This window comes from Hordeum vulgare, chromosome 3H, assembly GCF_904849725.1.
Source record: "Hordeum vulgare subsp. vulgare chromosome 3H, MorexV3_pseudomolecules_assembly, whole genome shotgun sequence".
In the NCBI taxonomy this organism is placed as follows: Eukaryota; Viridiplantae; Streptophyta; class Magnoliopsida; order Poales; family Poaceae; genus Hordeum; species Hordeum vulgare.
Window position 1 is genome coordinate 21,768,203 of NC_058520.1, and position 27,717 is coordinate 21,795,919.

The 27,717-nt window shown below is 47.6% G+C and overlaps 1 protein-coding gene across 1 annotated transcript; it reads left to right on the forward strand.

The window, feature by feature from the left end:
• Positions 1-27,659, forward strand: LOC123441399 (putative disease resistance protein RGA1). Its single transcript, XM_045117854.1, has 3 exons — positions 1-282; positions 26,472-26,547; positions 26,585-27,659. Exons 1-3 carry the CDS (start codon positions 75-77, stop codon positions 27,657-27,659), a joined length of 1,359 nt encoding a protein of 452 aa, XP_044973789.1. The 5' UTR covers positions 1-74.
• Positions 27,660-27,717: the final 58 nt, after the last annotated feature.

Consider the following 27,717-nt stretch of genomic DNA (forward strand, 5'->3'; position numbering starts at 1 on the left):
CAGTTTCTGCCATTCTCGGAATCAAGTCATTGTGGTGTTTTCAGTTGATCTTCTTTGTCGAGTTTGTCTGATCCATGGCAGCCATACTTGAATCCTTGCTTGGATCATGTGCCAGTAAGTTGCAAAATATCGTTACAGATGAGGCCATACTAATCCTTGGGGTGGAAGAAGAGTTTAGAGAAGTCCTGCGACGAGTACAGCTGATACAATGTTGCATATATGATGCTGAGAAAAGGAGGACAAAAGAGCTAGCAGTAAACAATTGGCTTGGTCAACTGAGAGATGTTATATATTTTTTTCGAAAAGGAGGCCACGCCCCGGCCTCTGCATCGAGTGATGCGTACAACCATTTTATTTAATAACTGAAAAGATCCGAAGTAGTTACAAAGTCGAAAAAGTAAAGGTAAAATAAATTACAAGGCGATGAACGCCCAAGCCGAATATCTGGATAGGAGTAGTTGACTAATTCCCTATTCTATCAACATGTCGCCATCCATATCGGCTGAAGATAGCCTGAGCTACCATCTCCCATCGGGCACACCTAGTAACCAAAGGCTCTCTCGTTTCCACATGAGTGAGTAAGGACCACATGTGGATCAATGCGGTAGCCTTGAAGATGACCTGCAAAAAGTTAATAGATTGTTGTCTGTTAAAAACTAGGTCATTTCTGCAGTTCCATATAGCCCATAAAAGTGCAGAAGTTCCAACTCGAATTAACTTAGCGAACGAGATATTAACCACGTCAAGCCATGTCCCAAATAACATGTTAATGCTAGTCGGCGGGGTTATGTTAAAAGCTATATGGATTGAGCGCCATAATATTTTAGCCATAGGGCAGTCCAGAAAGAGGTGCTTGATAGTTTCATATGTCTGACAGAAGGTACATCTCCGATTTCCTTTCCAATTTCGCTTGGCCAAGTTATCCTTAGTTAGAACAACTCCTTTGTGGACAAACCACAAAAAGATTTTTAACTTAAGGGGAATCTTGACGTTCCAAATATGTGAAGATTTTGGAATAACTGAACTGTCAATAACATGGTCATACATCGATTTCACGGTAAACTTCCCATTGGAGTTGAGTTTCCAAACAATCCTATCCGGAGCATCAGAAAGATTAACATCCATTAGCCTTCTGACTAGATGTAGCCATCTGACCCATCTATTTCCTACCAAGGATCTGCGAAACTGAATGTTGAGAGGCGTCTCACGTAACACTGCCGCAACAGTTGTCTGTCTGCGTTGGGTAATGTGATACAACTGCGGATATTGAAGGGCCAGAGGCTCGTCACCTAGCCAGATATCCTCCCAGAATCTAGTAGCTTCACCATTTCCAATGATGAATCTAGTCCTGTTAAAAAAGGCTGTTTTTGTCTTCATGATACCCTTCCAAAAAGGTGAATCTCCAGGTCTCACAGTGACCTGAGCCAAGGTTTTTTGCTGTAGATACTTGTTCTTCAGAATTTGTATCCACATACCTTCTGATTCCACAGATAGCCTGAACAGCCACTTGCTGAGCAGACACCTGTTCTTAACCTCTAAATTTTCAATCCCCAACCCTCCCTGATCTTTGGGTCTACAAATAATATCCCATCGAGCCAGCCTATATTTGGTCTTGACCTCATCACTCTGCCAGAAAAATCTTGATCGGTAAAAATCCAACCTTTTGCGCACCCCAACTGGTACTTCGAAAAAGGATAGTAGGAACATTGGCATACTTGTCAACACCGAGTTAACTAAGACCAATCGTCCTCCGTAGGATAATAGCTTGCCCTTCCGACAGCTCAACTTTTTCTCAAACCGATCCTCGATGCACTTCCATTCCTTAATGGATAATTTTCGGTGATGAATAGGGATCCCTAAGTACGTAAACGGTAGCGAACCACTCTCACAACCAAATAGTTGATTATAAGTGATTTGTTCTTCTTTTGCGTCTCCAAAGCAAAAGAGTTCACTTTTAAAGAAGTTAATTTTTATAATGCCCCAAGTGTAGGACTTTCCCTTTTTGTAACCTTCCATGTGGGGCCACCTTGTCAGAGATTGTGATGATATCATTTTGTGCCATGATTTCATGTGTGTTCCCTAGTACTTACTTCCCTTGCATGCATGCATAACATATCATTCCTTGCCATACCTTATGTTTGCATGCCATGATCATGTTGCATTGGTTCTTGCTAGGAGTAGTGATGTGGTGTTGTGAGTGCATGTGTTCTTGCTAGGGTTAAGTGGTGGTATTGCACTATCTTGTTATGCATGTGATGATGGTGTGTGTAATGTAGGAGTAAGAGCTAGTCATTTTTTTTAGCTCTTGCTATTTAACTCCTTTTCCCTCCTATTTTTTCCAAGTCAAAATTCCTTCTTCCCCAAAATGATTCTAAAATGTCTGGTGGTTAGATAAAAATGTGTTTATGAGGGGGTGCAATTTTTCTGGTTTGTTCTTTGATTTTTAGAGGTGCAAATAAACTCAAAACAGTAGGTTAATTACTGTTTTGCATTTATTTCAAACATCTCCAAATATTGCTTTCCTATTTTTCCCTATTGGGCCATAATTTCTTATGTCTAGCAGGATTTTCCTTTTAATTTTTAACCCAGTAGTTATTTTGGGTAATATTTTTTTTCTTCCCTGGGTGCATTTGTTTTTCTGTTTACCTAATTGGATAAACCTCGTGTGTAATCATTTCTTTCCCTGGCCCATTAAGTCTTCTCCCGTGCTGGCCCAGTAGGTCTCCACCCCTGGCGGCAGAGCCCGCTGGCGAGCGTTTTCTTCTTCCTCCCGACGTCACTCTTGTACGACCTACGCTCCACCTCTCGATCGCTTTCTCCTTGATCCAGCGGCTCGAGCTCGCCTCCCGAGACGATAAAAGGAGCCCGGGGCCTCCTCCTCCGCCCTAGGGTTCCCACTCCGTTCCCCCCCAGCGCCGCCAGTTTCCTCCTTCCCTCGTTCTTCCCTGGTAAGCTTCTGAGAGGTAGCAGAGAGAGAGAGAGAGAGTGCAGCGCCTCCTCCGTCAATCCGCCGTTGCGTCGTCGGCGGCACGGCCGCCATGTCCGGGGGCTCGGGGCGGCTTCCCGCGTCCCATTCCCGGCGTTAGGACCCCCAAGGAGCGACCCCCCGTCGAGCTCGTCCTCGTCAACGGGGCGAACCGGGAGTCTCCTTCCCTGCTTCGGTCTACGGCGGAGGAACTTCATCAGCGTCTCCTTCCCCGGTCCGGCTTCCTCTCCGTCGGTTCGGCGCCCCCTCTTCGCCCCAAGGCGAGGCTGCACGTCGCCCCTGTGCTTCTTCCTCCTTGGGTCGGCCGGAGTCGCCGTGATGCTTCGGTTTTCTTCCCTGTCAGTAGTTCGGCAACACAGCGTGCGGTGCAGTAGCTGGGCGAGTTACGTGCGTGTGTGTGCGTAGTAGCAGCGGCAGCAGCCGGTAGCAGGCACTAGCAGTAGCAGCAGCAGCTAGCCGATGCAAACTTAGCAACTGCAGCGGCAGGGTACACCGGTGCCGTTCCGGGCAGCCAAAGGAGGGGCCTTTTCCCATGCTCAGGGCGGGAATGGAGCCCCTGAGGTTCCCGCAGCCCCCGCCGATAGCTTCCCCTGCTGGTGGTGGCCGGGAGTGGCGCCGCCAGCTCCCTCGGGTCCGGCCGCCGGCGGAGTTCTTCTCGCGAGTGGAGTGGGTTTTCTATTTTACCTTCTTGTCTTAGCCAGTCTTCGATCCGTAGCCCGATGGTAGTGTTGCTCTGTCTTATGCTTGCGCCTGTAGGAGGGCGTGGGTTCGAGTCCCCCCCTCGACGCCTTTTGTTCTTTTGTTTTGATTTATTCCTGCAGGTAGCTTACCTTGCCATTTTCCCTTCTCTTGTTAACATCAGTAGCAGCAGCGCAGTGGTGTGTTGTGGAGTTGTTGCACTAAGGGGGCTGGGGTTCGAAACCCAGTGAGCCCAGATTTCTTTTTCTTTTATTTTTTTCCTGTTTGCAGTCATTTTTTCCCCTTGCTATGTGAGCAACCCCATGTCCAGCTCAGAGAATATTTTGCCCTATGTGGTTCTTTCTTCCATGTTAATTGTAGGAGGTGTAGGAGTAGCTTGTGATGATATTAGTGGTGAATCTATGCCTATGTATTCCTTCCTTCCATGTTACTTGTTGGGGGAGTAGGAGAATAATTGTGATGGTAGTAGTGGTGTGGACCTAGGTGCTCGCAAATGGTGCTTGAGGTGTGATGTGTGTGCAAGTGTGTGTATATTGGTGCTCTCACTTGGGTGCCTTGCTAGCCTAGTGCATGTGGGTGCTAGTGGCCCTCATGAGGGTGGCCTTGTGCAAGTGTGTGAATGTAGGGGTGCCCTCTCCACCACATATAATTGTGTGTGCGAGCTAATTCTAGTGCTTATTGCCATCATAGCATGTGTAGGTGTGGATTCCTAGTTTAGCTAGGGTAGATTGTTGTGAGGGTTGCACCTTGAGTAAGACATGATTCCTAGGAAGATCCTAGTAATGCATGTGAGAGTGTGTACCATCACATGCCCATATGTGGGGGGTGCATACTCTCTTGATGGCCTAGGGTTCCATTATGATGTGTTTGATCTAATAATATTGTGATATGGGTGTGGGTGTTGTTGATGTGCATGACACAAACATGGGGTTCAAACCACCATGTCACTTTGTCATTGTGCACATAAGATTCACCTATGTATTTGTCATCTTAGAAGCATACCTTGTGGAATTGCATTTGCACTTTGTTGAAAGTTTGGCCTTTGTTTCCATGGTATAGATGGAGCCCAAGGGCATGAATTTTATGTGTTAGTAGTAGGGGTTTGTGCTCAACACCATAGTGGTGTCAATCACCTCTTGGTGACATGTGTGTGCAAACTATGCCTAGACAAAGTGGGCATGTGGCTGGAAAATTCCAGATTTTTGAACTCCGAAAATTTCACTAAGTCTGGAATGCTGAAAACATTTTATTCCCCTGTAGATAAGGTTGTGCTGGTCATTCTGTTGAGAACTGGACTTAGTTCAGTGGTAGTGTTTTGAACCTGGGATGTTTCTGAAGCTTCCTGTCAATTTTCAAGTCATTTGGAGTCCAGTAGCTTGTGTTTTGATTGCTGTCAAAAAGCTTCAGAACAGAAACAGAAACTCAGGTGCAGGAATTTTCACTAGTCCCTGAGAACTGATGGTTTTGGGAAAGTTTGTGGCAGTGTATCTTCTAGAGTTTGATTCCTTTTGCTGTGATTCTTACTGGAGCTTGTAGTGTTCTTGGTTGGCAACAGCCACCTATATTATTTGTCATATTTGAAGACCTGTAGCTATGTTGCATGTGGCTCACAAACAGCTAAGATGCAGAAACTGGCAGATTGCGTAGTTTTGCCATTTTGTTCAAAGTTTGTGTTTAATTGTTGTTGGGGTGTTCTACCTTGCTCCATTTCATTCATGTTGGGTTAATATATGTCTTGGCAACCTGGGAACACCAGATTTGTGCCAATTGTGTGTGTGGTGATGAATCTTTCACGTAGGGCTTCATATCGTGTTTCGTTGATTCCCGTTGATCCGTAGCTCCGTTTGCAAAGTTCTTTACATGGTTTTGCACCGTTTTTACGAGATGCATCTGTTCATATCATTCCCATGCATGTCCAAATAGTTTAGTGCAAAGTTCTGTCCAGGAACTTGTTGTAGTTTATCTTGCTTGTGCTAGTGTTAGAAATAGTGGTGCATGCTCAACTTTCATCTCATGCATCATGTGATTGTTGCATTTTGAGGTGCTGCTGTTCATTGGCTGTTATTATTGTGTTGGGTAGCACCGAGAGCGGAGACCGATTACGTGGAGTCAGGAGAGTACGTGCAGGACGATCCAGAACCATTCCAAGCTGAGGATATCACAGGCAAGATGACATGACCTTGATCCCATATCTAGACTTGTTATGTTAGTTTCGATTCCACGTCATATTGCTCGCTGCCTACCACTGAAAATATATTGCCTCTTCATATGCCATGAGCCTAAACACCTTACTCTTTCCTAGCAAACTTGCATGGCTAGGTAGGCTTGCTCAGCTACTAATGTTGGCATTGTTAGTTGCAGGTGTTTATAACACAGGAGTTGACATGAGCTTGATATCATTATATTAATTACTATTATTTAATTAATGTATCTATATACTTGGTAAATGACGGGAGGCCTAGCCTTTTGCCGGGTGTCTTGTTCCGTTATTGCCGCCTTAGTTACCGGTTACCGGTGTTTGATTCCATAATGATCGCTCCTAACACGTTCGGGGTTGCTATGGGGACCCCCTTGATAAATCGCGTAGTGTTAAGACTTGTCCGGCAGGACCCAACTTTGGTATTAATCTGCTAATCACTTAATAATAAACTGCATAGGGAATAGCTACCCCGAGGAATCTAATCAACAACCCGGGCGAGTGCTCCTCATGAGCGTTGGTCCAAACTTGAGTCGTGTGCGGGGACAACCCGGGGCAACTCGGGAGATGTCTATCAGGCCACCGTACACTGTGCTCATCCGGCGTGTCCTGAGACTGAGATACGCGGCTCTTATCAGGGTCGCCGACACGTCGGGAGGTCCTGCTAGTCTTGTCTTTCCTTAGCGGTATATCTTGCGTATAGGAATCCCGGTGAAGCTTTGGTTTCACCCAGAGTTGAGGTTTTCCTCTAAGGTATCCGACGAGATCACGAGATTCGTGATAGAGGATGCCTTTGCGGCCTGTGTTCGTTTGTGATGGACTAGTTGGAGCACCCCTGCAGGGTTTAATCTTTCGGAAAGCCGTGCCCGCGGTTATGTGGCAACTTGGAATATTTTGTTAACACCCGGTATTAGAGAACTTAAACATAAACTAATAAAAAAATGCAAACTGTGTGCGTAACCGTGACTGTCCCTTCGAAGATCTCTCTTCGACCGGGAACACGGTGGGGTTATGAATGCCGTAGGTAGGTGTTCAGGATCACTTTCTGATCAAGTATTCACGATCGTTAGCGTAGACCCCTTTCACTTCCTTCTCGCGTTGGTTAGCCACTTATTCAATCATAGGTTGCAGCAGCCTGAAACACTTCATCCCTTCCTTTCCCAATAACATGACTAGTTCTGGCACCAAGGTCTTAGATTGCTGAGTCCCCGTGGCTCACGGATTCCTCCGAAACTCCCAGCAGGTACAGGTACCCCAGAGACTGATGATCCCGACGGCACCCAGCTGGCGTGGCAGTACGACGAGGAGACATATCGCCTTTACGTGAACTATTCAGAGGACTGAGCCGTGGTCGTGATCGTGGGCCTGCAGCGGGTAGCATAGCATTTTCCTTGTTTTGTAGTCCGTACCGGAACTACCTTGATTGTATCTGCGTTGTACTCTGTATTATTAATAAGAAGACAGTTGAATCCCAGATTGTCTACCATATTTATTATTATGTGCTATGTTTACTTGCTTGCAAAACACTTAGATGCGCTTCTTTCCTATTCGGGGGCCTCGACCCCCAGATCGGAAAGGACTGTATCTTGGTCGTTACAAGTTGGTAATCAGAGCCTTACGACCATAGGAGCCTTTGTGTGATCGTATTTGGCCGAGTCGAGTCTAGTAAATGTTTTGAGTCTTAGTTATATCGGAGAGTAGGTTTCATTTTTCTCCTCTTCTTTGCTCTGGTGAGGCTTCCGTCTTAGGAAATCTTTAACTCTACTCCTTTTCTCGCTCAATTTTTTTTTAGGATCACGCGGGTGTTTGCGAAATCTATATGATTTCGATGTGACGAAATCGTGTCCTGGTGCCTCCTATCGGCTCTAAGTATCAGGGGAGTCGAGCTCCAGGGATTATCGCGCACATCACCATCATTCAGATTTCTGAGTACCTAAGAACGGAGGGTGTTCGTTATTGCTTCAATACGGGTAGTGGTGAGATAACCCCGACGTCCCCAGTACTGGTGTAGATTGTTCGGGGGTACTACCACACTTGGTATCGGGTGATCACGAGGATCTGTGGTAGACGAAGGTCCGAGATGCTGGTCGTGTGTTGAAGGGTGTGATACAGGTGACGGGTTAGTTTAGGAGTTGTGTGAAATACTCCTTGTATCCGGGTGCCTGATTGCATGACCAGTTATTTCGGGAATTCATAGGTGGGATATGTGGTAGTATCTTATAGGACTATCTTCCTTCAGACGCTTGATTGAGGTTTGGGAAATCTCGATCATATGTTTGTTCCGAGCAGTTCTAGCTCACACTTGTTTGCTGTGGCCTTATCGGAATTTTGTCGTCTGTTACTTTGAGAATGCACTCTTGCTATGTTGTTCGAGTGCAATGCTAAGTTCTATTCAGATATTCTGTCTTTTGATTCAGCTTATCTTCAATTATTCTGTGGACTAATTTGCTGTCCGTTTTCAGGATGGCTCCACCAACTCGTCAGACCCCAGCGCGTGAGGATATGCCGCCTCCACCTCCTCCTCCGCCACCGCCGCCGCCTCCTCTTGCAGAGGCTTGGCAGGCAATGATGGCAGCTACCAATGCAAATACTCAGATGCTGTTGCAGTTGATCCAAGACAGAGCCAATCATCAGCAAGGCAATTTCCAGCACGGTGGCAATCACTTCGCCAGTCTGAGTCAGTTCCTCTCAAACCAGCCTAGGACGTTCACTTCTTGCGACCAGCCTTTTGATGCGGAAGATTGGATCCGTGATATGAACAAGCATTTTGAGTGTAGCAATGTCCGTCCAGAGGATTATGTCAAGTTTGCAACATTCCAGTTGAAGGGGCAGGCTTCTATTTGGTGGCAACAGCTTAAGGACTCCAGAGGTGGCAGGGTGATGTCTTGGGACGAGTTCTGTCGTGACTTCAGGTCCCACTACATTCCTTCCAGTTTTGTTGAGGAGATGCATGAGAAGTTCAGGCGCTTGAAGCAGGGCAGCAATTCTGTGTACAAGTACAATGTTGAGTTCCACGAGCTGGCCCGTTACGCATTGCATGATGTTCCGGATCAGAAGAGCAAGATATACCAGTTTAGGGGTGGCTTGAAGGAGGATTTGCAGTTAGCACTTGCTTTGCACGACCCTGAGGAGTTTGACAAATTCTATAATTTAGCTCTCAGAGAAGAGGCAGCCTTGCTCAGGGTGGAGAACTCCAAGAAACGTTTCAGAGATTCCAGCTCTTCCTCGACTCAGGTGGTTCAGAAGCAACAGAGGTTTTGGGTTTCTCCTCCTCCTCCTCAGCACTCTCAGCAGCCGAAGCACTCAGGTGGACGTGGTTCTTCCTGCCCACCCAACCCTGGATTCCAGCAGAGATATCAGCATCAGAAGCAAGGGCCTCCTCAGATTCAGTTCCGGCAGCCAGCAGATGTCACTTGTCACAAATGTGGGCAGAAGGGTCACTATGCCAACAAATGCACTTCTCAGCTCCGTCTGCCGCCTCCTCCTCCAGGCAAACCTCCTAGCAACGCTCTTGTGAAGTTCAACCCCAGATCAGCTCGAGTTAACATGGTGAATGCAGCTGAGGCAGAAAATTCATCGGATGTGATCATGGGTAATCTCTTAGTCAATGATTTTCCTGCTAAAGTCTTGTTTGATTCTGGTGCATCACACTGCTTCATGTCCCGTCCTTTCTTTGCTAAGCATGAGTTTGTTTGTCAAGATTTGGTTAAGCCTATGTCCATAGTGTCTCCTGGTAGATTGATGAATTTCAATTGTCGGGTTCCGGATGTTTCTATCAAGTTGGACAATTATGCTTTTCTGGCGTCTCCTATTGTCTTGGGCAAGTCCGACATTGATTCGATCCTTGGTATGGACTTGTTGGCCATGAACAAAGCATCAATTGATTGTGCGGCTAAAGAAGTGAAGCTGACCCACTCTTCGGAGGATGTGATTATATTCACGGCGCGCGATGACACAGTCCGCTTGTTCTCCTTGAATGAAAAGGGTGAGATCAATCCCATTGAGCAAGTTCCAGTTGTCTGCGAATATCAGGACGTGTTTCCTGAAGAGCTGCCAGGGATGCCTCCGCACCGTGAAGTGGAGTTCGTCATTGAGCTTGAGCCAGGCACAGAGCCAGTGTGCAAGCGGCCGTACAAGCTGGGTCCAGAGGAGTTGAAGGAACTCAAGAGACAACTCGATGAGCAGGAGCGTTTGGGTTTGATCAGAACAAGCTCGTCTCCGTGGGGATGTGGTGTTCTGTTTGTCAAGAAGAAGGATGGCACGGAACGACTGTGTGTCGATTACCGCCCATTGAACAAGAAGACAATCAAGAACAAATATCCGCTTCCGAACATAAATGAGTTGTTCGAGCAGCTGAAAGGTGCCAAAGTATTCTCCAAGCTTGATCTCAGAATGGGCTATCATCAGATTCGCATTCGTGAGGAAGACATTCCAAAGACGGCATTCAGGACCAGTTTTGGCTCATATGAGTATACGGTCATGTCTTCTGGTCTGGCTAATGCTCCTCCGACTTTTTGCCGATTGATGAACTATATTTTCTCGCCATTCAAGAATGAGTTTGTCTTGCTCTATCTCGATGACATTCTGGTCTTTTCTGAGGATGAGGAAGAACATGAGAAACATCTCAGGTTGGTGCTTGATAAACTGAGAGAATACAAGCTGTACGCCAAGTTTTCTAAGTGCGAGTTCTAGCTGAAAGAAGTGGTGTATCTTGGGCATATTATCTCTGCCGAGGGCATTAAGGTTGACCCGTCCAAGGTTCAAGCCATTGTTGAATGGGAACCTCCGCAGAATGTGAAGCAGCTTCGAAGCTTTCTCGGTCTTGCCGGATATTGGAGAAGATTCGTTGAGAACTTCTCCAAAATCGCCAAGCCGCTCTCTAGTCTTCTTCAGAAGGGTGTCAAGTATGTGTGGTCTCCAGAGTGTCAACTGGCTTTTGATACACTCAAAGAGAAGCTTACCTCCACTCCGGTATTGGCTCCTCCAGATGATTCCAAGCCGTACCAGGTCTTTTGCGATGCTTCTCTCCAGGGTTTCGGGGCAGTCTTGATGCAAGATAGGAAGGTGGTTGCTTATACCGCCAGGCAGCTGAAGCCTGCGGAGAAGAACTATCCTGTGCACGATCTTGAGCTAGCAGCTGTGGTGCACGCCTTGATGACTTGGAGACATCTCTTGTTGGAACGTAAGGTTGAAGTTTTCACCGATCACAAGAGCCTCAAGTATATATTCACTCAGCCTAACTTGAATCTTCGGCAAACACGTTGGGTGGAAATGCTCCAGGATTTTAATCCGAGTGTTGAGTACACGCCAGGCAAGGCAAATGTTGTGGCAGATGCATTGAGCAGGAAAGCATATTGCAACAGTCTGATTCTGCAACCTCTCCAGCCGGGTCTTTCTGAGTCTTTCAGGAAGCTCAATCTTCAGCTGGTTCCTCAGGGTTTTCTTGCGAACCTTCAGATCTCTCCTACCTTGGAAGATCAGGTCAGAGCAGCTCAGCTACTTGATACTATGGTGAAGAAGGTCAAGATTGGTGTGGGAAAGAGCCTTCCCAAGTATAAGTGTTTCACTGTGGATGCCAGGGACACTTTGTTTTTCGAGGACCGCCTTGTCGTCCCGAAAGGTGATCTCAGGAAGGTGATCATGGAAGAAGCTCATAATTCTCCGCTTTCTATTCATCCGGGAAGTTCCAAGATGTACCATGACTTGAAGCAGTCGTTCTGGTGGACCCGTATGAAGCGTGAAATTGCTCAATTCGTTAATGAGTGTGATGTATGTCGAAGGGTGAAAGCAGAACATCAAAGACCAGCGGGCCTCTGGCAGCCTTTGCCGATTCCCGAGTGGAAGTTCGATCACATTGAGATGGACTTCGTCACAGGGTTTCCGAAGTCCAAGAAGGGCAATGACGCTATCTTCGTCGTCATCGACAAATTGAGTAAGGTGGCGCATTTCCTTCCCGTCAAGGAGTCCATTTCAGCAGCTCAGCTGGCAGAGTTGTACACCTCGAGGGTTGTCTCGTTGCACGGTGTACCTATGATGATCTCATCAGATCGCGGGAGTATCTTCACTTCCAAGTTCTGGGACTCTTTTCAGTCTGCTATGGGCACGAAGATCCGCTTCAGCACAGCGTTCCATCCTCAGACTAGTGGTCAAGTGGAGAGGGTGAATCAAGTTCTTGAGGACATGCTGAGAGCCTGTGTTATCTCGTTCGACATGAAGTGGGAGGATTGTCTGCCTTTCGCGGAGTTCTCGTATAACAACAGTTATCAAGCTAGCTCTGGCAAGGCTCCGTTCGAAATTCTCTATGGCAGGAAGTGCCGTACTCCGCTCAACTGGTCCCAGGCAGGCGAGCGTCAGATCCTTGGCAATGATATGATAGAAGAAGCCGAGGAGATGTGTCGGATCATTCGCGACAACCTCAGAGCAGCTCAGTCCCGTCAGAAGAGCTATTATGATAGCAAGCACCGTGACATGTCGTATGAGCTTGATGATTTTGTCTATCTCAAGGTGTCGCCTATGAAGGGTATGCAGCGTTTTGGCATAAAAGGAAAGCTTGCGCCTCGTTTCGTTGGTCCGTTCAGAGTGGTTGGCAAGAGGGGCGACCTCGCGTACCAGCTCGAGCTTCCGTCAACCTTTGCAAATGTCCATGATGTGTTCCATGTTTCTCAGCTTCGGAGGTGTTTCAAGAACCCCGAGCGCACTGTGCATCTTCAAGATATCGATCTTCAGCCTGACCTCTCTTATTGCGAGCATCCAGTTGCGGTTCTCGAGGCGACTGAGCGCAAGACCCGTAACAAGTCTGTCAAGTTTCTCAAAGTGCAGTGGTCACACCATTCCGATAAAGAGGCTACGTGGGAACGCGAGGATCACCTCCGTTTCGAATTTCCCGATTTCTTTCAGTCTTAGATCTCGGGGTCGAGATCTTCTTTGTAGTGTGGGAGAGTTTGTAATGCCCCAAGTGTAGGACTTTCCCTTTTTGTAACCTTCCATGTGGGGCCACCTTGTCAAAGATTGTGATGATATCATTTTGTGCCATGATTTCATGTGTGTTCCCTAGTACTTACTTCCCTTGCATGCATGCATAACATATCATTCCTTGCCATACCTTATGTTTGCATGCCATGATCATGTTGCATTGGTTCTTGCTAGGAGTAGTGATGTGGTGTTGTGAGTGCATGTGTTCTTGCTAGGGTTAAGTGGTGGTATTGCACTATCTTGTGATGCATGTGATGATGGTGTGTGTAATGTAGGAGTGAGAGCTAGTCATTTTTTTTAGCTCTTGCTATTTAACTCCTTTTCCCTCTATTTTTTCCATGTCAAAATTCCTTCTTCCCAAAAATGATTCTAAAATGTCTGGTGGTTAGATAAAAATGTGTTTATGAGGGGGTGCAATTTTTCTGGTTTGTTCTTTGATTTTTAGAGGTGCAAATAAACTCAAAACAGTAGGTTAATTACTGTTTTGCATTTATTTCAAACATCTCCAAATATTGCTTTCCTATTTTTCCCTATTGGGCCATAATTTCTTATGTTTAGCAGGATTTTCCTTTTAATTTTTAACCCAGTAGTTATTTTGGGTAATATCTTTTTTCTTCCCTGGGTGCATTTGTTTTTCTGTTTACCTAATTGGATAAACCTCCTGTGTAATCATTTCTTTCCCTGGCCCATTAAGTCTTCTCCCGTGCTGGCCCAGTAGGTCTCCACCCTTGGCGACAGAGCCCGCTGGCGAGCGTTTTCTTCTTCCTCCCGACGTCACTCTTGTACGACCTACGCTCCACCTCTCGATCGCTTTCTCCTTGATCCAGCGGCTCGAGCTCGCCTTCCAAGACGATAAAAGGAGCCCGGGGCCTCCTCCTCCGCCCTAGGGTTCCCTCTCCCTCCCCCCCAGCGCCGCCAGTTTCCTCCTTCCCTCGTTCTTCCCTGGTAAGCTTCTGAGAGGTAGCAGAGAGAGAGAGAGAGAGAGAGAGAGTGCAGCGCCTCCTCCGTCAATCCGCCGTTGCGTCGTCGGCGGCATGGCCGCCATGTCCGGGGGCTCGGGGCGGCTCCCCGCGTCCCATTCCCGGCGTTAGGACCCCCAAGGAGCGATCCCCCCCCCCCCCCGTCGAGCTCGTCCTCGTCAACGGGGCGAACCAGGAGTCTCCTTCCCTGCTTCGGTCTACGGCGGAGGAACTTCTTCAGCGTCTCCTTCCTCGGTCCGGCTTCCTCTCCGTCGGTTCGGCGCCCCCTCTTCGCCCCAAGGTGAGGCTGCACGTCGCCCCTGTGCTTCTTCCTCCTTGGGTCGGCCGGAGTCGCCGTGATGCTTCGGTTTTCTTCCTTGTCAGTAGTTCGGCAACAGAGCGTGCGGGGCAGTAGCTGGGCGAGTTACGTGCGTGTGTGTGCGTAGTAGCAGCGGCAGCAGCCGGTAGCAGGCGCTAGCAGTAGCAGCAGCAGCTAGACGATGCAAACTTAGCAGCTGCAGCGGCAGGGTACACCAGTGCCGTTCCGGGCAGCCAAAGGAGGGGCCTTTTCCCATGCTCAGGGCGGGAATGGAGCCCCTGAGGTTCCCGCAGCCCCCGCCGATAGCTTCCCCTGCTGGTGGTGGCCGGGAGTGGCGCCGCCAGCTCCCTCGGGTCCGGCCGCCGGCGGAGTTCTTCTCGCGAGTGGAGTGGGTTTTCTATTTTACCTTCTTGTCTTAGCCAGTCTTCGATCCGTAGCCCGATGGTAGTGTTGCTCTGTCTTATGCTTGCGCCTGTAGAAGGGCGTGGGTTCGAGTCCCCCCCTCAGCGCCTTTTGTTCTTTTGTTTTGATTTATTCCTGCAGGTACCTTACCTTGCCATTTTCCCTTCTCCTGTTAACATCAGTAGCAGCAGCGCAGTGGTGTGTTGTGGAGTTGTTGCACTAAGGGGGCTGGGGTTCGAAAACCAGTGAGCCCAGATTTCTTTTTCTTTTATTTTTTTTCCTGTTTGCAGTCATTTTTTTCCCCTTGCTATGTGAGCAACCCCATGTCCAGCTCAGAGAATATTTTGCCCTATGTGGTTCTTTCTTCCATGTTAATTGTAGGAGGTGTAGGAGTAGCTTGTGATGATATTAGTGGTGAATCTATGCCTATGTATTCCTTCCTTCCATGTTACTTGTTGGGGGAGTAGGAGAATAATTGTGATGGTAGTAGTGGTGTGGACCTAGGTGCTCGCAAATGGTGCTTGAGGTGTGATGTGTGTGCAAGTGTGTGTATATTGGTGCTCTCACTTGGGTGCCTTGCTAGCCTAGTGCATGTGGGTGCTAGTGGCCCTCATGAGGGTGGCCTTGTGCAAGTGTGTGAATGTAGGGGTGCCCTCCCCACCACATATAATTATGTGTGCGAGCTAATTCTAGTGCTTATTGCCATCATAGCATGTGTAGGTGTGGATTCCTAGTTTAGCTAGGGTAGATTGTTGTGAGGGTTGCACCTTGAGTAAGACATAATTCCTAGGAAGATCCTAGTAATGCATGTGAGAGTGTGTACCATCACATGCCCATATGTGGGGGGTGCATACTCTCTTGATGGCCTAGGGTTCCATTGTGATGTGTTTAATCTAATAATATTGTGATATGGGTGTGGGTGTTGTTGATGTGCATGACACAAACATGGGGTTCAAACCCCCATGTCACTTTGTCATTGTGCACATAAGATTCACCTATGTATTTGTCATCTTAGAAGCATACCTTGTGGAATTGCATTTGCACTTTGTTGAAAGTTTGGCCTTTGTTTCCATGGTATAGATGGAGCCCAAGGGCATGAATTTTGTGTGTTAGTAGTAGGGGTTTGTGCTCAACACCATAGTGGTGTCAATCACCTCTTGGTGACATGTGTGTGCAAACTATGCCTAGACAAAGTGGGCATGTGGCTGGAAAATTCCAGATTTTTGAACTCTGAAAATTTCACTAAGTCTGGAATGCTGAAAACATTTTCTTCCCCTGTAGATAAGGTTGTGCTGGTCATTCTGTTGAGAACTGGACTTAGTTCAGTGCTAGTGTTTTGAACCTGGGATGTTTGTGAAGCTTCCTGTTAATTTTAAAGTTATTTGGAGTCCATTAGCTTGTGTTTGGATTGCTGTAAAAAAGCTTCAGAACAGAAACAGAAACTCAGGTGCAGGAATTTTCACTAGTCCCTGAGAACTGATGGTTTTGGGAAAGTTTGTGGCCGTGTATCTTCTAGAGTTTGATTCCTTTTGCTGTGATTCTTGCTGGAGCTTGTAGTGGTCTTGGTTGGCAACAGCCACATATATTATTTGTCATATTTGAAGACCTGTAGCTATGTTGCATGTGGCTTACAAACAGCTAAGATGCAGAAACTGGCAGATTGTGTAGTTTTGCCATTTTGTTCAAAGTTTGTGTTTAATTGTTGTTGGGGTGTTCTACCTTGCTCCATTTCATTCATGTTGGGTTAATATATGTCTTGGCAACCTGGGAACACCAGATTTGTGCCAATTCTGTGTGTGGTGATGAATCTTTCACGTAGGGCTTCATATCGTGTTTCGTTGATTCCCGTTGATCCGTAGCTCCGTTTGCAAAGTTCTTTACATGGTTTTGCACCGTTTTTACGAGATGCATTTGTTCATATCATTCCCATGCATGTCCAAATAGTTTAGTGCAAAGTTCTGTCCAGGAACTTGTTGTAGTTTATCTTGCTTGTGCTAGTGTTAGAAATAGTGGTGCATGCTCAACTTTCATCTCATGCATCATGTGATTGTTGCATTTTGAGGTGCTGCTGTTCATTGGCTGTTATTATTGTGTTGGGTAGCACCGGGAGCGGAGACCGATTACGTGGAGTCAGGAGAGTACGTGCAGGACGATCCAGAACCATTCCAAGCTGAGGATATCACAGGCAAGATGACATGACCTTGATCCCATATCTAGACTTGTTATGTTAGTTTCGATTCCTCGTCATATTGCTCGCTGCCTACCACTGAAAATATATTGCCTCTTCATATGCCATGAGCCTAAACACCTTACTCTTTCCTAGCAAACTTGCATGGCTAGGTAGGCTTGCTCAGCTACTAATGTTAGCATTGTTAGTTGCAGGTGTTTATAACTCAGGAGTTGACATGAGCTTGATATCATTATATTAATTACTATTATTTAATTAATTTATCTATATACTTGGTAAATGACGGGAGGCCTAGCCTTTTGCCGGGTGTCTTGTTCCGTTATTGCCGCCTTAGTTACCGGTTACCGGTGTTTGATTCCATAATGATCGCTCCTAACACGTTCGGGGTTGTTATGGGGACCCCCTTGATAAATCGCGTAGTGTTAAGACTTGTCCGGCAGGACCCAACTTTGGTATTAATCTGCCAATCACTTAATAATAAACTGCATAGGGAATAGCTACCCCGAGGAATCTAATCAACAACCCGGGCCAGTGCTCCTCATGAGCGTTGGTCCAAACTTGAGTCGTGTGCGGGGCCAACCCGGGGCAACTCGGGAGATGTCTATCAGGCCACCGTACGCTGTGCTCATCCGGCGTGTCCTGTGACTGAGATACGCGGCTCTTATCAGGGTCGCCGACACGTCGGGAGGTCCTGCTAGTCTTGTCTTTCCTTAGCGGTATATCTTGCGTATAGGAATCCCGGTGAAGCTTTGGTTTCACCCAGAGTTGAGGTTTTCCTCTAAGGTATCCGACGAGATCACGAGATTCGTGATAGAGGATGCCTTTGCGGCCTGTGTTCGTTTGTGATGGACTAGTTGGAGCACCCCTGCAGGGTTTAATCTTTCGGAAAGCCGTGCCCGCGGTTATGTGGCAACTTGGAATATTTTGTTAACACCCGGTATTAGAGAACTTAAACATAAACTAATAAAAAAATGCAAACTGTGTGCGTAACCGTGACTGTCCCTTCGAAGATCTCTCTTCGACCGGGAACACGGTGGGGTTATGAATGCCGTAGGTAGGTGTTCAGGATCACTTTCTGATCAAGTATTCACGATCGTTAGCGTAGACCCCTTTCACTTCCTTCTCGCGTTGGTTAGCCACTTATTCAATCATAGGTTGCAGCAGCCTGAAACACTTCATCCCTTCCTTTCCCAATAACATGACTAGTTCTGGCACCAAGGTCTTAGATTGCTGAGTCCCCGTGGCTCACGGATTCCTCCGAAACTCCCAGCAGGTACAGGTACCCCAGAGACTGATGATCCCGACGGCACCCAGCTGGCGTGGCAGTACGACGAGGAGACATATCGCCTTTACGTGAACTATTCAGAGGACTGAGCCGTGGTCGTGATCGTGGGCCTGCAGCGGGTAGCATAACATTTTCCTTGTTTTGTAGTCCGTACCGGAACTACCTTGATTGTATCTGCGTTGTACTCTGTATTATTAATAAGAAGACAGTTGAATCCCAGATTGTCTACCATATTTATTATTATGTGCTATGTTTACTTGCTTGCAAAACACTTAGATGCGCTTCTTTCCTATTCGGGGGCCTCGACCCCCAGATCGGAAAGGACCGTATCTTGGTCGTTACAATTTTCAGCCCAGATAGCTGTTCGAATAAACATAATATTAACTTCATGTTTCTGGCTTTGTTGAGATCATGTTCCATGAAAAGGATTGTGTCATCCGCATATTGTAGGATGGAAACACCCCCATCTACTAGATGTGGTACTAGTCCCCCTACTAACCCTTTTTCATTAGCCCTCCTGATCATGAGCGTTAACATATCTGCTACGATGTTAAATAAAATAGGTGACATAGGATCTCCCTGCCTAAGACCCTTTAGTGTCTGAAAGAAATGACCAATATCATCATTCACTTTAATACCGACACTACCCTTTCGTATAAAACGATCGATATGCTTTCGCCAAATCTCGCAAAACCCCTTCATGCGCGGAGTTTGTTGCAAGAAAGACCATTTGACTTTGTCGTAAGCCTTTTCGAAGTCTACCTTAAATAAGACTCCGTTAAGCTTCTTGGAATGTAATTCGTGAAGGGTTTCATGGAGAACAACCACCCCTTAAAGAATATTCCGACCAGGCATGAAAGCCGTCTGCGAAGATTGCACCATAGAATGTGCCATCTTAGTTAACCTATCTGTCCCCACCTTTGTGAAGATTTTGAAGCTAACATTAAGCAGACATATGGGGCGAAATTGTTCAATACGCGAAGCACCCTCTTTTTTTGGTAGCAGCGTGATGGTACCAAAATTAAGATGAAAGAGTTGTAAGTGCCCGGAGAACAAATCGTGAAACATTGCCATGAGATCTTTCTTAATAATATGCCAACATCTCTTATAAAACTCAGCCGGGAACCCATCTGGCCCCGGCGCTTTACCGTTTTTCATACCCTGAATCGCCTGTAGCACCTCTTTCTCTAGGAATGGAGCGGATAAACACTCATTATCGGTTTGTCCGATCTGAGGAATATCCGCGGTCTGATGCTCGTCCATAGACACAAAACTATGAGTCGTAGCACCAAACAACCTTTTATAATAGTTTGTGATGTACAACTTTAGATTCTCATGACCTACTATTGTACCCTCATCTTGCTCAAGTTGTATAATCCTCTTTTTCCGATGTTTGCCGTTTGCAATCAAATGGAAAAATTTAGTGTTATCATCCCCCTGGACAATTGCCCTAACTTTTGCTCTGACAGCCCATTTCATTTCCTCTTCTCGAAGAAGGATCCGGACTCTTTGTTCAGCCTCGTACTTTAAGGCCCTCTCTTGGTCATCCAGCATGCGAGTTTCTGCCTGACGATCTAGAGTATCTATAAATTTGAGCAGTCTATCTTGCTCATCTCGATAGACCCCAGATATATTCTTAACCCAACCTCTCAGAAATTGTCTAAGATGACGTATCTTATTTTGCCAGACATCAACACTAGAGTTCCCAACCGCATGCTTGTTCCATTCCCTAGAAATCATGTCGACAAACCCCTCACGTGAGAACCAGCTTGATTCAAAAGAGAAAGCATCACTTTTCCCTTTGTGAGTGGCCAGGCCAGAATCTAGTAGGAGAGGTGTATGGTCAGATATCGCCCTTTGAAGTGCACATACTGTGACTAACGGGAACTTCTGTTCCCAGTCAACACTCGTAAGTACCCTGTCCAATTTTTCAAAAGTTTGATTAGGTAGAGAATTGGCCCAAGTAAATTTCCTACCTGAGAGATCGATCTCCCGTAGGTTGAGACTCTCTATAATTGTGTTGAACATAAAAGGCCATCTGCCATCAAAGTTATCATTGTTCTTCTCATCAGCTCTCCTGATAATATTAAAATCACCATCCACCACTAGTGGTAAAGTTTCATCGCAAATTCGAACCAGATCAGCCAGAAAAGCTGGCTTTTGCTCTGTTTGTGCAGCCCCATAAATCGCAACCAGAGCCCATTGGAACCCATCTTCCTTGGTTCTAATTCAAAATTTGACCGAGAACTCCCCAAGCACTACTTCTCGGACTTGGAGTGTATGACACCGGACACCAAGTAAGATCCCTCCGGATCTTCCTCTTGGTGGTAGACAATGCCAATCAAAATCAACACCTCCCGAAAGAGAGTTTAGAAATTGCGATGTAAAATTATCCCGACCCGTCTCCATCGACGCGATGAAGTCAAGACTATGATGTAACGTTGTTTCTGCAAGGAACCGGATTTTAGCCAAGTCTCTCACACCTCTGCTGTTCCAAAACATTCCTTTCATATTTCATCATGGAATCTTTTAGCAGTCTTGAATCTAGCACTCCTACGAATTGCAGAGACAGTATAGACCCTCCTTTTATAAGTGCGTTTTGGTTTTTCAGAAACATACTCCTGGTCATATAACCAGTCGTATTTTCGGCACCCTCATGTAGTGTAGCATTGGGCTGCTGATCTATCTGCAAGCCCTCCTAAGACTCCTCTCTATCTTCAGGTGAGACTAAATTATCACATAGTAAATTCAGACCTCCCATGTTAGATATTGCCTCATCATTCATTGGTATAATGGCAGCTATGGTTCGAATAATATCCAAAGCCCTATCTGTTGGGGAACGTCGCATGGGAAACAAAAATTTTCCTACGCGCACGAAGACCTATCATGGTGATGTCCATCTACGAGAGGGGATGAGTGATCTACGTACCCTTGTAGATCGTACAGCAGAAGCGTTAGGGAACGCGGTTGATGTAGTGGAACGTCCTCACGTCCCTCGATCCGCCCCGTGAACAATCCCGCGATCAGTCCCACGATCTAGTACCGAACGGACGGCACCTCCGCGTTCAGCACACGTACAGCTCGACGATGATCTCGGCCTTCTTGATCCAGCAAGAGAGACGGAGAGGTAGAAGAGTTCTCGGCAGCGTGACGGCGCTCCGGAGGTTGGTGATGACCTTGTCTCAGCAGGGCTCCGCCCGAGCTCCGCAGAAACGCGATCTAGAGGAAAAACTATGGAGGTATGTGGTCGGGCAGCCGTGAGAAAGTCGTCTCAAATCTGCCCTAAAAGCCCCATATATATAGGAGGAGGGAGGGGGACCTTGCCTTGGGGTCCAAGGGACCCTCAAGGGGTCGGCCGAGCCAAGGGGGGGAGGACTCCCCCCCCCCAAACCGAGTTGGACTTGGTTTGGTGGGAGGAGTCCCCCTCCCTTCCCACTTCTTCCCTCTTTTTTTTTTCTTTTCCTTTGATTTCCTTCTCTTGGCGCATAGGCCCCCTTGGGGCTGTCCCACCAGCCCACTAAGGGCTAGTGTGTCTCCCCAAAGCCTATGGGCTTCCCCGGGGTGGGTTGCCCCCCCCCCCGGTGAACTCCCGGAACCCATTCGTCATTCCCGGTACATTCCCGGTAACTCCGAAAACCTTCCGGTAATCAAATGAGGTCATCCTATATATCAATCTTCGTTTCCGGACCATTCCGGAAACCCTCGTGACGTCCGTGATCTCATCCGGGACTCCGAACAACATTCGGTAACCAACCATATAACTCAAATACGCATAAAACAACGTCGAACCTTAAGTGTGCAGACCCTGCGGGTTCGAGAACTATGTAGACATGACCCGAGAGACTCCTCGGTCAATATCCAACAGCGGGACCTGGATGCCCATATTGGATCCTACATATTCTACGAAGATCTTATCGTTTGAACCTCAATGCCAAGGATTCGAATAATCCCGTATGTCATTCCCTTTGTCCTTCGGTATGTTACTTGCCCGAGATTCGATCGTCAGTATCCGCATACCTATTTCAATCTCGTTTACCGGCAAGTCTCTTTACTCGTTCCGTAATACAAGATCCCGCAACTTACACTAAGTTACATTGCTTGCAAGGCTTGTGTGTGATGTTGTATTACCGAGTGGGCCCCGAGATACCTCTCCGTCACACGGAGTGACAAATCTCAGTCTTGATCCATACTAACCCAACTAACACCTTCGGAGATACTTGTAGAGCATCTTTATAGTCACCCAGTTACGTTGCGACGTTTGATACACACAAAGCATTCCTCCGGTGTCAGTGAGTTATATGATCTCATGGTCATAGGAATAAATACTTGACACGCAGAAAACAGTAGCAACAAAATGACACGATCAACATGCTACGTCTATTAGTTTGGGTCTAGTCCATCACGTGATTCTCCCAATGACGTGATCCAGTTATCAAGCAACAACACCTTGTTCATAATCAGAAGACACTGACTATCATTGATCAACTGGCCAGCCAACTAGAGGCATGCTAGGGACGGTGTTTTGTCTATGTATCCACACATGTAAATGAGTCTTCATTCAATACAATTATAGCATGGATAATAAACTATTATCTTGATACAGGAATTATAATAATAACTATACATTTATTATTGCCTCTAGGGCATAATTCCAACACTATCAACTTCTAAGTCCAATAAGTCATTAATAGATTTAGAAATTTCTTTGCTATTACTACCCAAGATGACCCCCACAGAGGTGGCATTATCTATGATGTCTTGCGGTGAAAAATGAAGAATAGAGTGCTCAGTATTAATGGACATACCTGTCGAATTCTGAACATCCTTCATTCTAGCCGCCCTCATAGCAGGGCCAATCTGCAAGTCATCCACGTCCGGCTAGGATTGTACCCGATTACTAGACCGTCTGTCTGGACCCATCGGATCTGGAACTCCACCAAACGCTATGACTTCATCAACTGAGATCTCAACAGGCCGTGTCGTAGAAACATCAGCACCCTCTTCCAGTGCATGTCGAACTATCCCAGTGAGAACACCATCTGTGGCCAAAGTCGCCTCTCCATTGTTGGCTTCCTCCAACGCTGCTCCCAGCTCACCTCCAACTTCCGGCTCAGAAACGGTCATGCAAGCGTGTGCATCAACGTGTACCTAGCTGTCAGCCAGGGTATTGGGTCGAGCCGCAGCATGGACCCGCGTCTCTGCTGCATGGTGTACTTGCACCGCCATGCAGGATGCGTCGAGCGCACGTGGTTCCCCACCCGTGCAAGCCCCAACGTCCATCACCTCAGTCGCAGCACGCTGGTAGTGCACTGGTGCTGGTGCAGCCATATTGTCGGAACTAGCGGCACCATGCACGGTAGTGGGAACCTCCTGAGCATGAACATCATGCATGGTAGCGGGAACCTCCCCAGCACCTCACTCCCTCACTGGAGCATCTTCAACCGTGCTAAGACACCTCTCTGGATGAGCCTCCGAATCCAACTACATATTCTCAGTTCGGTTACTAACAAACTTTGCATCTGCCAAATATGCCTCCAAAGAAACCGGTTGCAACATATTGGTAGACTGCAGAATACCTATGTTGTTTCGAGGATTCTTTCCCGTGAACCTCGGAAGTCTCGTCTGTATACCCGAAGACGAGTATAAGGACCGACCGAGTTTTGCCGGTGCCGATGCAGGTTTAAAAGAACCAAACCGCAAATCCAGATCAGACGCAGAAACCCCGTGATTTGTACGAGTGCCTGAGTGTTGCATATCCTGAGTGGGTTGTGAATTCTTCTGAGAAGAAAAAGTAGGCCCTGGCTCAAAAGAACTACCATTGTCCTTGGCTCCATCTGCATCATCTCCATCGGTCATATTGGTATCTTTATCGATGACCGGTGAATCAAAAAGAGTAGGACTCTCTATTTCCAACTTGAGTGTGTATCGCATCCCCTCAAAAGTCCAAATGACGTCATCTGGAATAATCTGAATATTTAGCACACTCACAAGCATCCTGGCGATACCTTTGGCTCTAGTGAACACCATGTCCACCTCCTCTGTCTTACCAATAAGTGAACCCAAACTCCATACAACGCTAAAGTCATTCATAGCCCTGGTAGGAGCTCCTGCAAAGTGGACCCAGATCTGAGGTAGAGGAACGCCCTTCGGCTCCTCACTCTTCCAGGCATCAAACTCAAGAACACAACTTGTGCTAGCCACTCTGCACATACCGAACTTCAGCAAGCGAGCTAAGTCCTCCTTGGTAGGAAAAACGACCTTGAAGACATTGTCTGAAATCAAAACCGGTTCCCACCGAAAAGTTGCTGAAACAAGTTCCTTAAGCTGTTGCACCACCTGCTCCACAGTCAAGACTCCCCGAGTCACCGTCACCGTGCCCGTGAAACCAGCATCCGGGGTGTGAAGAGTTGCCGTTGCCGCCGGTGACTCAAAGAACATAAGTTCTTGACTGGATACGCCATAGATGGTCACAACCGGCATACTCCCAACTGTCAGAGGACACTTAGCCTCACCATGCGTCGGCTTAAGGCAAATCACACAGAGCTCAGCCTTGCACTCAGACATAAAGTGCCCCGTCTCACTGCAGCGATAACAGACCATCTTCTCTTTCTTGCGTGCCCACTTGGAGGGCCTATCACCTCCCTCTCCTTTTGCAACCACAGTAGCTTGTTCAGGTAAAACCGGGTCAGCCGCCACCTTCTCTGGAAGAGCCGCCCTAACAGCATCATCTGCCGGCGGCTCTTGAACAGGCAGATTAGGCCTTGGCTTCCTACCTCCACCTGTGCCCGCCCAATTCTGTCGAAATCCCCCTCTCTTGTGATGAGGAGGTCCCGACGTCCCTGGCACAAAATTCCCGGGCGGTGCAGTGAAAGTCTGGTTAGGTCCATTGTTGGGAGCTGCATGCCCACGGCCGCCACCATATGCTGGCCCTCGAAACTGGCCCTCTCCATAAGCATTGTCGTCGTCACTGCCCCATCTACTGCACTGCTGTGGCCGCTGATCTGCATGTTCCCCAACCTGACCGGGAGGGCCGAGCTGCCGTCCTGCCTGTGCTGCTGCCCCTGGTGGCCGCGCCATATGAGCAGCAGCAGGCTGCTTTGCGTTGGGGCGATCCCCCTGCCCAGCAGTTCGCGGCTACGCAGCCGGTGGAGGTTTGGCATTGCCCCTACCTGCCATGCTCACAGCAGTGGAAGGAGGAGGCGGCACCCGCGCAGCTCGTCCAGACCCCAGCGATGGGAAGCCACGGTGCTGATGTCGAGGAACCCTAGGTTCAGGCGTCCTCGTGCAGGTGGTAGAGTTCCCGTGATGCAAATCACCTGAAGCAATCAATCGCTCCGGATTATGTGTCGTCAACGTAGCTGTCGCCTGGGCCTTATACCCAGAACAGACGCTGTCCGACTTGGACTTGTCGACCGGGCTTTCCTCCTGGGCCTTATACCCAATAGAGTTAACTTTGGCCGGTTCGAAAACGAACCCAGCAGCCTCCGTTACCGATTTGAGAAAAGCCTCCCTGTGATCAGATCGCGTAGAACTCGGCTCGGTCGTCGTTGTCGGCACAATTTTCGGACCTGCCAAGTTCTTCTTCTTCCTTCCCTTGGCTAGGCACCATCTCGCCGCCGGTAGGAAATCAGAAAGCGTAATCGGTGCAAGCTGCACCGCTGGTAAGGGGCCGATCCATGGACGAACGGTGTGCTTCAACACAGCCTTCTTCGGCCCCCTAGCTGTAATTTTTACCTGTTGTCTGATGGCATTCTCAAAACGAACAACATAATCTGCAGCAGTAGAACGCTCAAAAACCTCGACATCGATCTCTTCGACCTCGTCCTCCGATTCCTGATCTGCCAGGACCCAAAATCGCCCTCCAAACCGAGGGGAACTAGAAATAAGGTCAGTACTCACCTGATGAGCCTCATAGCGGTCTTCAACTATGAGCTTGAATCCATCTATGTCCATGGTTTGTTCGATCGTCGGAGTTTCCTCATCTTGCAAGTAACGGCCTGCAAGAATATCATTATCTTCATCCCTAATAGTGATCCAGCGAGATACCTGATGGAGTTTGATGGAACCCGATCTCTGCACATGTTCCTCGGAGGAGGTGTCCACGAACAACACCGTCCAGGTCTGATGCGTATCCCTGCAAATCCCATCTTCTGAGATGGAAGACGCGCCGCCCAGCTGAACGGACTCCACCGATCCATGGGTGGCCGGACAGGTCCCTCCGATCGGCTCTCTGACGACCAAGGGGAGAGCCCCGTTGGCCTCCTCCGAGATCGCCCCTCCTTTCGCTGAGATGGAAGACGCGCCGCCCAGCTGCACGGACTCCACTCCAAGCGATCTATGGGTGGCTGGAGAGGTCCCTCCGATCAACTCTCGGGCGACCAAGGAGAGGGCCCCGTTGGCCGCCTCGGAGATCGCCCCTCCTGTCGCCTCGGGAGACATCTCGGTCGCGATCGTAGATCTGGTCATGTTATATATGATGTTGATGAAATCCTGGACGTGGCTAGGTGTAAAGGAAGCAAGTTACTTCCAGACGATCCTTCATCATCATCAAGCAAATCTACTTTACATGCAGCCGACTTCATCATCATCAAGCAAATCGGCTGCATGTAAAGGCCTCTCAGTTTCCTCTTGCTTTTGTACCATCTGGTCACGTCGTGATGTTGCTGTTCGGGTTAGAAGCCTCAACAAACAAATAGAGAACATTATAAAGGACACAGTATTCTTAACACTCAACACGAGTATACATCCTACCAGAAATAGTCCAACATCCAAACTGATAAGAAGCTCCAACCTTGTTGAGCCCAACCTTGTGGGGAAGGAGATCAAATATGCTAGCAGGAAGCTGGTGGACTTGGTTGTTGCACACAAGGAAAGTAAGTCTTACAAGCTTGCTATTGTTGGAACAGGAGGAGTTGGCAAGACAACACTAGCTCAGAAAATATACAATAACCAAAAAGTTAAAGGAAGCTTCAAGATGCAAGCATGGATTTGTGTTTCACAAGACTACAATGAAGTAACTCTTCTGAAAGAGGTTCTCCGGAACATTGGTGTGCATCATGAGCAAGGTGAAACCATAACAGAGCTCCAGAGGAAGCTTGCAGAAACAATTGAAGGGAAGAGTTTCTTTCTGGTTCTAGATGATGTGTGGCACTCCAATGTATGGACGGATTTATTAAGGCCTGCATTACATGAAACAAAATCCGGAGTAATATTGGTAACCACACGAGATGATCAAATTACAAGGAGAATAGGTGTAGAGCATACCCACCGCGTTGATCTCATGTCAGCAGAGGTGGGATGGGAGCTACTTTGGAAGAGCATGAACATTGAGGAAGAGAAAGAAGTGCAGAATTTAAGAAACATGGGGATTGAGATTGTTCGTAAATGTGGTCACCTCCCTCTTGCAATCAAGGTTACCGCTAGTGCTTTGGCAACCAGAGATCTAATGGAGAATGAGTGGAAAAATTATTTGGGCAAATATGCTGGTTCTCAGAGCATGCTCTCTGATGAAATAGAAGGAGCTCTGTATCTAAGCTATGATGAGTTGCCGCATCGTCTGAAACAGTTTGAAGGAGACCACCCGCCTGAAGGAGCTCAAATTAATTGGTACAAACAGCTTGAAGGCCGTGGAGCACCTCCCGTTGCTCTCTGAACTCCTTAACATTCAGAAATGTGAAAGCCTGCAGAGGATCTCCAACCTTCCTCAAGTG

Excerpts from the sequence above, each read along its gene's own strand:
- LOC123441399 (XM_045117854.1), top strand. The coding sequence starts at position 75 with ATGGCAGCCATACTTGAATCCTTGCTTGGATCATGTGCCAGTAAGTTG. Across the intron at positions 283-26,471 it reads TTGGCTTGGTCAACTGAGAG|ATGTTATATATGATGTTGAT; the intron begins ATGTTATATATT and ends GTAGATCTGGTC. Across the intron at positions 26,548-26,584 it reads TTACTTCCAGACGATCCTTC|TTCATCATCATCAAGCAAAT; the intron begins ATCATCATCAAG and ends CATGCAGCCGAC.